The sequence below is a fragment of the Cervus elaphus genome, chromosome 16 (genome assembly GCF_910594005.1).
Source record: "Cervus elaphus chromosome 16, mCerEla1.1, whole genome shotgun sequence".
NCBI classification, from domain to species: Eukaryota; Metazoa; Chordata; class Mammalia; order Artiodactyla; family Cervidae; genus Cervus; species Cervus elaphus.
The window spans coordinates 15,055,376-15,072,169 of NC_057830.1; the positions used below are offsets into that span (position 1 = coordinate 15,055,376).

Here is a 16,794-nt window from a genome sequence, read left to right on the forward strand (position 1 = left end):
TCCTTGTGTCTTGCATACAGTAGGAGGTCGGTAAATACTTATGGCTGCAGGGGCATCATGCTGAAGAATCCCCGTGGTTAAGAGAGGGCCATCAGTTCAGCCAGAAAGTGACACATAGACTGGGTCAGGGCCAGACAGAAGGGAGCAGGGGGCTTCAGGTGGTGTCACAGGTCAGCCTGGGATGTCTCCGTCACAGAGCCTAGGAGAAGGCTGGAAGATCTTGTCTGTGTGTGTGGCTGGGTTTTGAAGGTGAACAGGCTGATTCTTCTAAAGGGAGGATTTTCTCCACCCTCACCCCACTCCATGTACTGACTGTAACATAAATCTGAAAGAGAAACAGACAAACAAAAAAAGCCATCTGACTAAATCCTAAGAGCTTTGCCTGGGTTCCTCCCTCTGGGCGTGCCATAGGAGGGCAAGGTACAAGAGCATCTCAGATGAAGGCTATCGCACTGTCTCCTCAACCCCAGTGCTCACACAGACAGAAAATCAGCATAAAGGGGGACATGAGGGTGGCCTGGAGACAGGTCCCCATCCTCCCTGGGCTATGTTCTAGTTATGTCACCTTCTCTGAGCCTCAGCTTCTCATCCACATGGCAGGATTAAACGAGTCAATGTATAAAGCCTAGTGCCCATGGCCCTGTAGGTTTAGTTCCCTTCTGTCCTTTCCCCTACACAGAGAACCGCGGCGTTCCTTGGGGCAACAGAGGGCCACTAGGGGATGCCTTTTCTAGACCAGCGTCTCCCCTACTCCTCCCCCGAGCTGGATTCCCCACAGGTGCCTTCATCTCTTCCAGGACACAGAGATGCTGGTTGCCCATAACCTGCGGGGTTCGTCCCCATCCTCCCACCTGAAACACTGCATAGCGCTCCCTCACCACAAGGGGGCGTGTCAGGGCACGGTGGAGAGCCGGTCCTGGCATCTCCCCATCACTCAAAGTGGGTTTTCCATGTTACCTTCCCTCTCCAACACCAGGGCATCCCCACTTCCACCCCAAACCTGTAGCAGGGATCCAAAGCACAGTTCCTTCCAGTTCCCTTGTAAGTCGTGGGTGCCGAGCTCCTATTGCTGATGATTGACTTGGCAAGTTTTGCTTTGGCTTTGACGTGATGTCCGTAAAACAAATGTGCAAATGAAGTTAGGGTCAGATAAGCAGTGGGTGCACTGCACGTTCGGAGTAGAACGAGTGAGCAGCCCTCTGCTGGCTCCTGGGCAAGAGCGCCTTCCCAGAGCTTGTGCTACTGAAGCGGGTTTTAAAGGTGGGAAAGGAGTTCAGACGAGAAGAGAGGAATATGGAGAATTTCTAGGCAGAGTGAGCAGCACGTGTAAGTGTGTGTTCAGGTGTGGAAAGCCTGGATAATGGAGTCGTGCTGCATATGGTGGAGAGGCAGGGAGACGGGCTGGAGGCATCTGCTGAAGCCAGCCTGTAAAGGGCACGGAAAGCCAATCAGAGGAGTTCAGCCTGCATTACCCTGAGAGCGAATGGAAGGCAATTGGCAGACAGACAGCATACAAGCTCCAGGTATCAGCATCCCCACCATGTCTGCAGCAGACAGGAGGAAATCTTTCGCCAACACGCCAGTGACTATCCCATATAGTGTGTTTGGGGTCATTTAACAAGTCTAAAGTGGAAAAACCATCATCTAACACAGCAGTTCTCAAACTTTCTGGTCTTGAGACCTCTTCTCCCTCTTAAAAACTGAGAAACCCCAGAGTTTTTCTTTGTGTCAGTTAGATCTATCAATACTTAATAAGAAATTAAAATTGAGAAGTTCTAAAAGTTGATTCATTTTTTTAAAAAGATTTCTTTTGATGTGGACCATTTTTAAAGTCTTTGTTGAATTTGTTACACTATTGCTTCTGTAGTTTATGTTTTGGTTTTTTGGCCATCAAGGCATGTGGGATCCTAACTCTGTGACCATGGATCAAATCCACACCTCTTGCACTGGAAGGCAAAGTCTTAACCGCTGGGCTGCCAGGGAAGTCCCCCAAAGTTAATTCATTTAAAATAAACCTACTAAATGTTATTTTTAATCTTTGTGAAAAATAATGTTTTAAGACATCAGTGACAGGAATGGTGTTGTGTTTGATTTTTGCAAACCTCTCTGGTACCTGGCTTAGTGGAAGACAGCTGGCTTCCCACAACTTCCCCCTCATTCCATCTGCTGTCATGTCATATTCCATGCAACCCCTGGGAAACTCTACGATGTACCTGTGTGTCATGGACGCCTCGAAAGCAGTCTTCAGGCCACATTTTAAGAACTGCTAAGCAAATCATCAGAGGAGCAAATAGCTGTCGAAACAGCAAGGAGGAATTTTTTTTAAATCACTGGAAGGAAAGAAGCTTAATTCAGGAGATAGGAAGAGGTCAGGATGAAAAGAAAACAACATCACCCATGTTTGCCTCCTGGCTCTGCACTTGGTAACTGTGTAGCTTTGGCCTGATTGAAACCTCAGTGAAAGTGAAAGTGAAGTCGCTCAGTCCTGTCTGACTCTTTGCGACCCCATGGACTGTATAGCCCACCAGGCTCCTCTATCCATGGAATTTTCTAGGCAAGAGTACTGGAGTGGGTTGCCCTTTCCTTCTCCAGGGGATCTTCCCGACCCGGGGATCAAACCCAGGTCTCCCGCATTGCGGGCAGATGCTTTACCGTCTGAGCCACTAGGGAATCCCTGAAACCTCAGTTAATCCATCTGTAAATTGGCGATAACACTAGTATAGGTAATGCATGCAGCACAGGCTGAGACACTTGGGACTTGTAAAGGTTATCCACCTTCTCTTGGGCCCAAAGAGGACTCTCTGAAAACAGCTTTTGTTCAGTAGCTAGTAGTAGTATATACATATACACATATATATACACACACATATATAAGCCTGGGGTAGGCTGTTTATGCTTCTGTAACATGGGTCAGATGTGGACTCCAAGCACATGGGTATCTTGAAAACTTTGGTATTATAAGCACAGCTGCTCAAACCAAGGCCACAGTGTACTGTGGCTGTCAAACGAGCAAGCTCAAATTCGGTCAGCATTAATGGAGACATCATGCACAGAACAAGGGAGGTAAGATCTCCTCTAGCAGTTTGCACCACTTACACCCTCCCTCAACTATTGTGTTTATCAGCATAACATCGTCATGTGTGCTGTGTTTAGTCGCTCAGTCACGTCCGATTCTTTGCGGCCTCATGGACTGCAACCCGCCAGGCTCCTCTGTCCATGGGGATTCTCCAGGCGAGAATACTAGAGTGGGTTGCCATCCCCTTCTCCAGGGGGATCTTCTCAACCCAGGGATTGATCCCACGTCTCCCACATTGCAGGCGGATTCTTTAACATTGGCATAACTCATTCCAAGTGAGGGATTTTTTTTCAGCATGGAGGAGACTTGGCCAAAGGGCCAGGGTGGGAGGTGGTCTGGGAGACACGATCACTCTTCTCAAAGACCTGAGAGGCTGGCACATGGACTCAGGGTGACCCCTAGAAGTGAACCCAGCCCTGAGGATGGCCCTGGACAGGTAGAGGGGAGAGGGGAGCTTGACAATCCTGGGGTGTCTGAAATGTAGGAAGTCTGAGCTGGTGGTAGCGAGGGCCACACCGCTAGAAGTGTTCAAGTGGAGGCTGGAGATGAGGCATGACAGAGGCCCGGTTGCTTGGTCACTGGGTGGCACCCACAGGCCCATTCCTGAGGTCCTGTGCCACTGGCAGGAGACAGTCAGAGGAAATCTAAAAGACACACACAGTGTCCCTAGGGATGGGTGAAATGGGCAGTAGGCAATTTTTCTGGGTTCTCTGCCAAACTTGATTCAGAGATGAGACATAGCTGCCAATGCCTTGGCCTAGAAACAGACAGGAGAAAAGTCAGCATTGCTCAGAAACGGTGTGTAGACATGAACACCTTATGTGCATGTGTTGCCAATGTTTGTGCCACGCTGACCAGATGAATGGAAAGGCCACCAGCCCCCCTGGGAACGCTGAGCTGCTAACAGCGGAGAGAGGACCCAGGCATCCCGGGATCAAGGAGGCGCACCCAGCACCATAGATAATCAATCAGCCACTCTGTCCTCCAGGCGCCATGCCTCACGTTGCAGAAAGGCAAAAGAACTCCCAGCCTCCAGGACAGGCAGTCTGCAAGCACGTCAGAAAACAGCCCTGGCCTCGGGAAGGGTGTTCTCCCATCTACTCTCTCCCTTGACCCCTACTAGCAAGCTCTGGGGTGGGCTCTGCTTTACAGGAGGCAAGCGGGACCCATGGCTGAAGTCACTGAGCTGGCATGGGGTGTGAAGACAGAAATCCAGGCCTGACTCCAAGCCCAGATCTTCAGGTCCCTCTGACCTGCCCCAGCCTGGGATTCTTGGGACTGCAGCTGTCGGTCTGCTCTGTTTACGTCTCAGAGGCGGACCCATCTGGAATCTGTCAACTGAATCCTGCTGCCTCTACCACCAGCCAGCTCCCTGTATTATGTGTCAGGCCTTCAGAATCTGGTGCCAAGGTCCCTGGGCTGAGGAGAGAAAAACAGAGCAGGCTCTGGGACTCTCTTCTTTGCCCCTAAACTTCTTAAGTCGGCTTTTAGAGCTGAAGGGATGACAGACCTGGTAAGGATGAACCTGGAGCCCTAGTAAAAACGACAAAGGTTGTCCCAGTTATTTGTACATTGCCTGTTTATCCATGCAGTGCTGACCGGCACCTCCACCCTTCACTCGTTCTGAGGATACCGAGATGAAAGACACAGGCACGGACTTGAAAGAGCTCGTCAGATGCCTGTTCATTCACTGTATAGTCTAATGGGTGACACAGACAATTTCAATCCAGGATCTCCACCTTCAGAGTAGACACAAGTTGCTGAGGGAATTGAGAGAAGAGTTCTCTGGCTCAAATTGAAGGGAAAAGGGGTTCATGGGCAAATGGGGTCTTATATGGTTTTGAACACTGAGGAATCAGTAAAAGAGGTGGGAGCAATGCCAAACCAAAGGCTTGCCTGGCCTTAGGCAACTGCTCATTAGTTGCTGAATGAATGAATCAGGGTAGCAGCGTGTGCCAACACAAAGACACAACAGAGCACAATTCTGGGGGGAGCCATGAATAGTCCAGCCTGTGGCCGCACTCCCCTCCACTCGTCTGCTCCTCCTGCCATCTCCCCGACCACCACTAGCACCTGAAACACACACTTAGGCAGCTGAGTGGCTAAGCAGATTGTTTATATACAGAGGGGGTGACAAAGAAGCAAACATACTGAACATAATGGCAGTTAAGCCTCTTAGCGTCCAAGAAAGGGGTTGGGAATAATGAAGGAGAAGCCAGAACGAACTTTGTGGTACTGGACCAGTATTAATGGTACCGCTGTGGCCAGGCACAACATCCATCATCAAGTCTACACGTGAATGCTGGAGGCGGGGGAGAGTGAAGGGAACCCTCCGACTCTTGGTGGGAATATAAATTGGTGCAGCCACTATGGAAAACAGTAGGTAGGTTCCTTAAAAAACTAAAAATAGAGTTGCTATATGATCCAGCAGTCCCACTCCTGAGCATATACCAGAGAAAACTAATTCAGAAAGATACACACACCTCAATATTCATAGCAGCATTTACAATAGCCAAGACATGGAAGCAACTTCAATGTTTATCAACAGAGGAACGGATAAAGAAGATATGGTATACATACACACACAAAGAAATATTACTCAGCCATAAAAGGAATGAAATAATGCCATTATACACAGAGATGACAAATTAGCAAACATACTGAACAGAATGGCAGTTAAGTCTCTCGGTGCCCAAGAAAAGATAATGCCATTTGCAGCAACATGGATAGACCAAGAGATTATCATACTAAGTGAAGTCAGTCAGAAGAAGACATATTATTTATATGTGGAACCTAAAACATGATACAAATGAACTTATTCACAAAAAGAAAACCGACTCACAGACACAGAAAACAAATTTTTGGTTACCAAAAGGGAAGGGGCGGTGGGTGGGGGGAGGGAGAAATTAAGAGTGTGGGATGAACAGATACAACTACATTTTGGAAAATAGTAGAATGGGAAATATGAAAAAGTATATATAAAATATATTACATGTATGTGTATACACATATACCTGAATCACTTTGCTGCACACCAGAACATAACCCAACACTGTAAATCAACTATACTTCAGTAAACTAAAGGGAGACGATAACGTGTTAAAAAAAGGCGGGGGGCGGGGGGAGGGGGAATACCAGTGTGAACTCATGTTCAATATCCGTATGTAGGCATAGGAATACAGATGTAATGTTTGCATATGTGTATTTATCTTCTACGTGTCTACTGAAATGCTTAGGAGCAGTGAGACTCCAGTAACAATTAAGCACACCTATAACAAAGTTTTGGTCTCTACATACAATCTGCATGAAAGGGAACCAGAGCTTCTTGGAGAATATGGCAAATTCCAGGGCTGGTGCAGAGAATACCGGGCTGGTCAAAAAAAGTTCACTCAGGTTTTCCCAACTATCTGGCCAACCTAATACGAGAGCCTGAAACATATTATTGTGTGAGAAAGTAAGGAAGTACACAAAAGAGTGATAAGGACATGCCAAACACAGACACCAGCTTTACGAACAAAAACAATGGGACGGTGACTTCCCTTGCAGTCCAGTGGTTGAGATTCATTTTCCAGTGCAGGCGGTGGGGGTTCAATCTCTGGTTGGGGAGCTAAAAGATCCCACATGCTGCATGACCCAAAACACCATAACATAACAGAAACAATATTATAACAAATTAAAGACTTTAAAAATGGTCCACATCCAAAAAAATAAATCTTAGGGAAAAAACAGGATAATCTGAGCATCAATGTAGTGAGTTATGGACTATATACCAGTGAGTAAAACAGGAACGCAGTCCATACAGGAATGCAGATTACAAATGAGGTAAAGAGTACAGATGAGCCAGAATACAAGTGAATACTTATTAATAAAAAAAGAAATTATGTCATTTGGAAAGGGCATAGCAGCACTTTTTCCAAAAATGCATAATCTGAGTCTAGTCATGAGGAAACACCAAATGTAAATTGAGGGACATTGCATAAGACAAGCACCCTGTAATCTTAAAAAAAAAAAAAAAGTTAAGCTCCTAAACATCAAGGAAGGACTGTGAAAGAGTATAGACTGGAAACCAACTTAATGCAGTGTATCATTCTCGACTGAAGCCTTCTTCTATGGCAGACATTACTAGGACAACTGCAAAACTTAAGTGGGTTTGGGGAAGTAGTGGGTGGGTTTAATTGGGAGCTTTTTGTGCTATTCCCACAATTTTCTGTAAGTCTGAAACTGTGTAAGGATGAAGAAATTAAGGTTCTTTGCAAAAATGCAAACATAGCATAAAATTTATAACCCCAAAATTTAAGATACAAAATTATTTTAAAGTGGAGATAAATATTACCTTAAATGATATCAAACAAGTAGAAGCAACCTTATTGACCAAAAAGAAATTTGAAGACAAAAACGAAATCAAAGAAAACTCCACAAAATGCCACCATCAACAAATAGGACTAAAATGCAAAAAAAACTGCAAAGAAAAACAAAAAAATCACTTCAGGGTACATAAAAGCATCCCTTGCCACACACACAAATTATAACCTTAAGCTGTTCTAAGGCATAGACCCACCAGCCCCATTTCATTCTCATCCAATTTTTAACCAATTTTGAGGTAACTTATGGTGTTCTTCTAATCTGTTATTGTTGGCAAATAAAACCCAGCTGACTTCTGTGATTTACTGCCAGACACTCTAAGAAGAATTTTGAGACCAATTTGGACTTTGTCATAGAGATGGTAGATGCCAGTAACAAAACTCAGGATGCACATCAAATATCCTTTGAGACTTAAGGTTGCAGTCCAACAAGCAGTCCTGGCAGACACAGGCTTGAAGTGTGAAAGCCCATCTAGAGCTGGTCAAAGTGTAGAAGTGTTCAGTTTTCATCACAGAAAACCTAATAGTTCAAACACTGGAGAAAAATGGCGAGGCTCCTTGGGAGGCCAACCTCGCCAGGTACCTGAAGACCACCTCATGGTCTGGAGAGGAACACCATCTACAAACATCTGTAACTCATTCTGAGCCAGGTGAGGCGAGAGGATGAAAGCCTACTAGCGCAACAAGAATAGAAAATAAGTTTGCATGAGACAGGAAGCAGGTCTGTGCTCCAGCTACGCTGTACCCGTTGAAGGATCCATTAGTCTTCAGTCTCTGCCATAGTAAACCGCGCTCAATGGCAAAGATCACGTTTCCATTCACTATGGAATCCACAGCACCACGTGAAACAAATTAGTCAGGAGTGATGTTTCTTTGGTCCTCCTAGCCTCCTCTTCACAGTGCAAACCCTTCTTGAGGGACCACGTTTGTCATATTAACTATATGATAGGGAAGGCCTTTTATAACCCATTTGTCATTATTTGGTGTGGCTCCCCAAACGTTGGTGCAGGTTGCCGTCTCTTCCCTAGCGAGTCCAAGCTTTGCTCCCTGCCTCCGTCACCGTTGCCCCCACCCCCAAACCACCCACACAGTTCAGGTTCAACTGCTCACTCTCTCCCTCCAGGGTTTCATCCACCCTTCCAGCTGTAGTTAAGATCCTCCCTTTCACGGACCCAAGTCTGACCCCAGGGCCCGAGCATTCCCAGATGCCTTCATTTGACTTCTCTGTTCTGAATCAGTCATCACTATGCAAAGTGCTTCTGACACCACTTAGTGCTGAATTTTGGGCTTCTCTGGTGACTCAGACGGTAAAGAATCTGCGTGCAATGCAGGAGACTCAGGATTGACCCCCTGGGTCGGGAAGATTCCCTCGGAGAAGGGAATGGCTACCCACTCCAGTATGCCTGCCTGGAGAATTCCATGGTCAGAGGAAACTGGTGGGCTACAGGCCACGGGGTAGCAAAGGGTTGGACACAACTGAGAATAGCACTTTCACTTACTCACTTGGTGCTTTATTTAGTTATCTTACTAAAGCACGAGAAATAGTATAGCAATAGCAAAGAATAATTTTAGACATCACATACACGCTAGACTAGCATACCAGGCGCTCCTCCCTGTGATAACGAAAATGTGGGGGTGATACCACACCTCTGAAAGACCCCACCAACAAAGTAAACTGAAGTCAAGACCTCAAGAGGCCAAGAATGACAAATAAAAGGGGGAAAAGCGTCACAATTTAACATATGATGGGCCTAGTTGCAATCTAAGACAAGGATGGAACTTTCTGTAAAGGGCCAGATGGTATTTAGGTTTTGCTGGCCAGTGTTTGTTGCAAACTAGTCAACAGCAAACCTCTTCAGCACAAAAGTGGCTGATTATAGATAATATGTAAATAAAGGAGCATTGCTGTGTCCCACCAAAACTATTTATGGACACTGGGATTGCAATCTTAATTTTCACCTTTTTGTAAACAAAACACTAAAAACTGTAAAGGCCATTCTTAGCTCATGGCTCATACAACAGGCAGTGAGCCAAATCTGGCTCATGAGACTGCAATTTGCTGGTCCCTGGCTTAGAACAAAGTGGAACAAAATGGACAGTGGGAAGTCAACTGGAAGAACACATTGTACCTGAGCCACACAGCTAGGCAGCTCAGCAGAACACAGATGTGGTCAGAAGGACTCCTGGAAACTGCTTGCTTTTGAATACTTTGTAGCCATCTCAGGCTGGCTCATGTTAACAAAAAAAATAATAATAATAATAAGGTCTGGAAAAGAGAGAACTCCCTGAAATCTCTAAAGCCCCCATAAACTCTGTTATATACATTCTAGAGGAAGTGTCCCATCTCTGCGTTGATGTTTTTTCACAGTGAACACAAACAGGAGACCCAATAAAATCGACCTAGTGCCGGGCATCCCACACCCTAATTCACCTGAAGAAACAGAAGGTTCAGTGATGGGGCACTGTCACTTTCCAATCTAAGATTCTATACAGTAAAATCATTATAAGAAATGAGAAATGCCATGTTGGATATATTGAAAATATTTTATAATTAATTCTCTAGAATCCTAGCCATTGAGTACAGGAGAAAAAAAATCATATGGTGGAACACTTCAGTATTTTTAAACAATGTAAAAATATATTTGACTAGATGGCAATTAAGAATTTAACAAGTATAAACTTAAGCTTCTTCAGGTTTTCCACAGAGCAACTTAAACAATCAATAGATTTCAAGAGACAGATGACAGAATACCTCAAACGCAAAATTCCAAAGTCACGTAGCCACTTAGATTAAGAGATTTACCAAATGTTTGTAAATTAAAAGATAACAGCAAAAGGTCACATAAAGCCTATTTCTTTCATGGTGTCATGGCTGATTCTTTCCGCAGATAAACAGAGCACTGTAAAGAATGGTCAAAACTTGGCCTGAATTGTCTTCTGGTAACTATTAATCCCACTATTTGTAGTTTTGCTGTCCAAGGACAAAAGCTCCATGTGATCGGTCACCTCCTGCTGTCACTTTCCAGAGAAGAGAAGGTGCTGCTGGTCGCTTCTCTCTCCTTTTCCAGTTGTCACTCTGCTCTCAGCAATTAAGTAGCAGGTAAAATATCGTCTAAATAAATGAACACTCCATTATCTCACCAGGAATGCCATCCCACTTCCCAACTCATTGCTCTACCTTGAAAGATGAACATATTTACAAATCCTCATTTTATTCTGAGACATTTTTGCACAATCCATTATAAAACATACAGGTAATACAAAGTCCAAAGGTTTTGTTGTGTTTATGGAATAAACACATGAAGATTAAACTACATAATTAACATGGGAAAAAAATCATAATTTTGTTTATTTTCATAAGAGATAGGTTACGAGTGCATGATGTAAAAGCTTAAAAGTCATCACCAAACTGTGCTAAGGATTATTAAGAGATTATGCAGGATGAAATCTGTGCAAATTCATCTTCTTAACTCAGTATGTAGAAAAAAAATTATTTCTTTAGTCTTTTTAATACTCAGGAAAAGAGCTCGGGGAAAAAAAAAAACAAGTAGACACCTGCCCCCTCTTCATGATCAAATAACAATGCCAACAAAGGAGATTCCAAAGAAAAAAGCTGAGATGAAAAAAATCCAAATAAAAGCCAACACTGCTATTAAGATTTTTCTTTTAATATGCCATGAGATATCTTGATTGTATATTTTCCAAAGTACTATTCCAGCTGCATCTCCCAACCCTTCCAAAAGATTTCGTCAGTCTTTCCAATGCAATAATAGATGCTGGATTGTAGTTCTGTCCACCTTCTCTTTTCAAAAGCAAAATAATCCTAATGACTTTAATGGTCATACATTCTTATCTAATAAGGAAAAACATTTACAAATATCAGAAACCCAGTTTTGAGACATTTGCATTAATCTTGAACTGAATCAGCATTCTGTGGGTTTTTAAAAAGGCAGCAGTTGGAATTCACGACTTGCTGACAAACACATTTCTGCTGAGGGAAGGGGAAGACAGGGAGAGTGAATGCTGCATTTCTTCATTGGCCCCAAAGTGCTAACTCCACAAAGGGATACATCAAAAGCAAACATGCAACCGTGGTTTTTATAACTTTTTACTGCAATATAACAATGAAGTAAACAGTAATTAGGCAGCTACCAATTTACCCCCCAAAATAAACCAAAAAAAAAAAAAAAATGTAAACAGAAAAATAACTCTGCCTAGACTTGTACAGCTTCGCAAATCATGTTAGAAGGGTCTCACATTCAATGATCAAGAAATTTAAAATAGCAGTTAATTATTTTCATCTTAAGAAAACGTTCCCCATCTCCCCCCTTCAACCCCAAGTACGTATCATGAAAGAATGGGCTTTCTTACACATTAATTTTATACTTATTTGAAGCAGCAACAATAACCATCAATAATTTGGCATTTCCATTTACAGTCACTCCCATTTTTCTTTTTTTCCAATTTCACAAAGCCATTATCCAGTGTTGCCATAAAATAGGGACTGTAGATTCTAGGTAGCAAAGATTCTTTCTGAAACCAATGTTAAGTCAAAGAAATATAAAGCAGGGCATTACACTAAATTTCTGGATCTAGTACACTAAAAAGAGTGAAACCTAGGAAAAGTTACCTACTGTTTTATAGAAGAAATAAAGACCTGCAGAAGCTGATTTTTGGTTGTATTTTACACACTGTGTGGATCTGCGGCATCTGCTGACCGAAGCAGACATGCACTGTATATATCCCTGCCCGATATCCTAGGTCCCTCCCCCCCACCCCCGACAATCTACTACCTTATACCAAGTATTGTGGATATGAGCCCAAGTCATCCCAGACAATCCAGTGAACAAAGTTAGTGTAATGCACTGGTGTGAAGTGTGAGATTAAAAAAAAGTCCCTTTCAATCTTCATCAAAGTTTTGCTGTAGAAGAAAATTGGCAGCCAAGTTCTCATTCTTCTCACAAGCAAAATATGCTTGTATCACAAGTCCTTCAGGAAATCCTAATGCCTTTAACTGAAAGAAAAGAAAGAAAACATATTATGGAGTCATCATTGTTTGAAAACATACTATAAAGGATGCAAAAAAGCTTAAGAATGTTACATGAACTCATCCCTTTCTGACAATGGAGTTGCTGTACCATTCAAGGGGCGAGACAGGACTTGGGCCCTTTGCTGCAGCCACTTACAAACTCTCTGCTCCTGGTTAGAGCTTCAAGGCCAAACAGACACTCTGATAACACTCACTGGCATTAACACCAAAAATCAGCCGCTGTGGTAGTTTAAAAATAAATGGCCCTACAGCAATCTGTGAATCAGACGGCTTTTAGTACATAGGCGGTGAAGCTATGATGAGAGCAACCTGAGGTGGAGGTGAGTTTAACTACCTAATCCAATTATTTGTTAAAGAAAAAAAAAAAAAAAAAAGCCACATTCTTACTTAGGGTCAAATATCACTCTTAACCTCCTTGCTTTATGAAACACTTTATACTACAAAAATGTGTGGTCAATTATTAGTAATATTACACAACATACTTCTGAAATCAAGACATACAGTATTCTGTTTTTATCTGCTTAATTTTTATAGCATTTTAAATGGTGATATGATCCATTTAATTTTATTTTCCTAGTCTATTGAAAATCACTTGTGACTCAAGAATCACCGCTTTTGAAAGCTTTTCAACACTCGGGTGAATTAATCTAATCCCCCAGGTACCACACATTTGTCCCTTGCATTAGACTGTATCAAGAAACGACCTTTAAAAACCGGGCGAAAGGCCTAATTCAAGAATGATTATATTCATCCATGAAAGGAGAAGAAACTCAAGAACGATTCTGTTCCTTAGGTCTTGTCCAGATTAAAGCTGGGCTAGCTGAAGTAAAAGGCAGATAGGGCACAATCAAACCATTATGCTTTACAGTAAGACACACAATTTAGATTCAAAGACACAAGTATGCTGAAAGTAAAGGATGGAAAAAGATACATACCATGCAAATAACTACACAAAGAGAGCTGAAGTGGCTATATTAATATCAGACAAAATAGACTTTAAGATTAAAATTGTTACTAAAAGACATTTTATGATGATAAAACAATCAGAAAGACTTCAAGTGCAACAACAGCTGGAGACTTCAATATCCCCAAGTTCTAAAATGGGTAAGAGAAGGCAGAAGAAAACCAGAAAAAATACTATAAACCAACCAGACCTAACAGACATATACAGAACACTGAACAATGGCAAATTACACACCCTTCTCAAGTATACACAGAACATCCTCCACAAAGACTATGTCGGGCCAAAAAACAAGCCCCAATGAATTTATAAGGGTTAAAATTACACAAATTATGTTCTTTGACCACAACGGAATGAACTTAGAAATCAATAAAAGAAGGATATTTGGAAAATTCATAAATATGGAAATTGATAAAACCCTAATCTACAGATCAAAAAAATGACAAAATTAGAAAATACTCTAAGATGAATGAAAATAAAACGTCAATACACTAAAATTTATGGCATGTTGCTGTAGCAGTTCTTGCAGAAGTTTCTGGTTGTAAATACCTACAGGTATACCTCAGAGATACTGCAGGTTCGGTTACAGAATACTGCTATAAAGCAAATATGGCAATAAAACAGGTCACAAGAATTTTTGCTTTTCCAATGCATGTAAGTTATATTTACACTATACTGTAGTCTGTTAGGCGTGCAGCAGCAGCATGTCTAAAAATCAATGTATATACCTTAATTTAAAATACTTTATTGCCAGAAGATGCTAACCATCATCTTGACAGTCAAAAACCTTTAGCTGGTAAAAAAGGAATTAACTGCAAAATATAACGAAGTGAGGCACAATAAAACAAGGTATGCTGTGTAATAAGAGAGAGTAAATCAATAATCGAAGTTCATGTTAAGAAACTAGGGGGAAAAAAAAAAAGAGGAAACTAAATCTAAAGCAAACAGAAGGAAATAAAATAAGAGACTAGAAAAATACAGAATCAACAAAACCAAAAATTCTTGTTTTCCTTTAAATCAACAACATTGACAAACCTTTACTGAAATGACAAAAAAAAACCCCCGAGAATTCAAATGACTAAAATCAGAAATAAATGTGGGAACATTATAATTACTTTTTATAGAAATGAAAGCAACAATAAGGGAATACTAAGAACGGCTGTATGCCAACAAATTAAGACAACGTATATCAAACAGACAAATTTCTAGAGAAACGAAAACCACCCTGACTCAAGATAAAAAAAACAGAAAACCTGAACAAATCCTATGACAAGAGACTTAATTACTAATCACAAAACTTCCCCAAAAGCCAGGCCCAGATAACTTCACTGGTGAACTGTACCAGCAATTTAAAGAAAAATTAACACCAATTCTTCACTAACTCTTCCAAACGAGAGAAAAGGAGGGAACACACTCCGTAAGACCAGTACTAGCCTGACACCAAAACCAGACCAGGACACCACAAGGAAACTACAGACCAATAATACTCCTTATGCATGAAGATGCAGAAATCCTCAACACATCACTAGCAGACCAACTCCAGCAACACGTAAGAGCATTTAACACCACGACCACAGAGGATTCATCTCAGGAATGCAAGGTTGAACCAACACAGAAAAATCAATCAGCACAGCAAAGTATACTGATAGAAAAAGGGACACAGTCACATGATCATCTCAGTCAACACACAATCTGACAAAATCTCACATCCTTTGTGACAAAAACGTCCAATGTAATAGAAATAGAAGAGAGCTTCCTCAACCTGATGAAAGGAATCTAATGAAACCCACTGCTAACACCAAACTTAATGGTGAAAGACTTAATACTTCATTTTCCTCTAATATCTGGAACAAGATAAGGATGTTGGCTCTTATCACTGCTATTCAACAATAGAGGCGGTCCTAGCAGGACAATTAAGCAAATAAATATATATACATAACATGTAAATAATAACAAAGAAAGGACATCTGAATTGAAAAAGAAGTAAAACTATGTCTACCTTCAAATGATCTCACATACAGAAATCCTAAGGAACACACAAAAACTAAGAATTAACAAATGAGTTCAGGAAGGTACAAAAAATTGTGTTTTGGTATACAAAACTGCACGAAACACAAAATTGTATCTCCATATAACAATGAACAATCCGAAAACTGAAATTAAGCAAACAATTCTAGGGACTTCCCCAATGGTCCAGTGGTTAAGACTCTGTGCTTCCAATGCAGGCGTCATGGGTTTGATTCCTGGTCAGCGAACTAAGATCCCACATGTGTTGGTGTGGCCAAAAATAAATAAGTAAACAAAAAGAACACAATTCTATTTATAACAGTGTCAAAGAATAAAAATACTTAGAAATAAATTTAGCAAAAGTACAAACTGAAGATTAAAAAATTTCTGAAGGAAATTCAATACGGAAAGACATCCCATTCCATGTTCATGGCTTGGTAAAGACAATACTGCCAACACGGCAACATCCCCAAATTCATCCACTGAAAAAAAAAAAACCAAACCAAAAACACAAACACAATTATCTATCAAAATCCCATCTGGTTTTCTTTATGGAGAAATTGGAAAAGCTAGTATTAAAATTGATATGAAAATGCAAGGGATCCAGAATAGCCAAAATATTGGGAAAGAAGAAAAAATATGGAGTGCTCACATTTACCAATTTGAAAGCTTATAAAGGAATAATTAAGACAACGAAGGATTGGCATAAGGATAAACATACGACCGATAGAACAGAATTGAAAGCCCAGAAATAAACAATCATATTTATGGTCAACTTATTTTCAACAAGGATGCCAAGATAATTTAAAAAGCAATATTTTCAATAAACGGTGCTGGGCAACTGAATATTATACAGGCGAGACATACCCATCTAGACTCCTACACCTCACACTATAAACAAAAAGCTGACTCAAAATGGGGCACAGACATTTTTCATTATGTAAATGTAGTAAGAGCTATAAAACTCTTTGGGGAAAACAGAGGCTCAAGTCTTCTGACCTTGGGTAAGGCAATGTTCTCTTGTACGACACCAAAAGCAAAAGCAACAAAAAGTAAATTTCTCCAACACAGAAATCAAGAACTAACAGTCTCAAAAAGAAAAAAGTTACTATAGAACAAGTGAAGCAATTGTCTACTGTCACTTCTATTATTTGAGGGGGTAAAACAGCACAATATATAAAGTATCTTTTAGGAAATACTAGTTATAAACCTTGAACACTTATATGCTTATGTCATAAAGACAAATTAAAGCTCAGATGGTTTTTTAAGTATTAAGTTATTTAATATGCAATTTCTCTGATTTCTACCTCAAAACACTTTGTAAGGTAAGACAGGGCAA

The 16,794-nt window shown here is 41.4% G+C and overlaps 1 protein-coding gene across 1 annotated transcript in view; it reads right to left on the reverse strand.

Moving 5' to 3' along the window:
• Positions 1-10,053: 10,053 nt before the first annotated feature.
• The window catches only part of RAD23B (RAD23 homolog B, nucleotide excision repair protein), a 43,953-nt gene continuing 37,212 nt past the window's right edge, over positions 10,054-16,794 (reverse strand). The window contains exon 10 of the mRNA XM_043927385.1: positions 10,054-12,451. Coding sequence (XP_043783320.1) covers positions 12,338-12,451 — 114 coding nt within the window. The 3' untranslated portion in view covers positions 10,054-12,337. The remainder of the gene's footprint in view (positions 12,452-16,794) is intronic.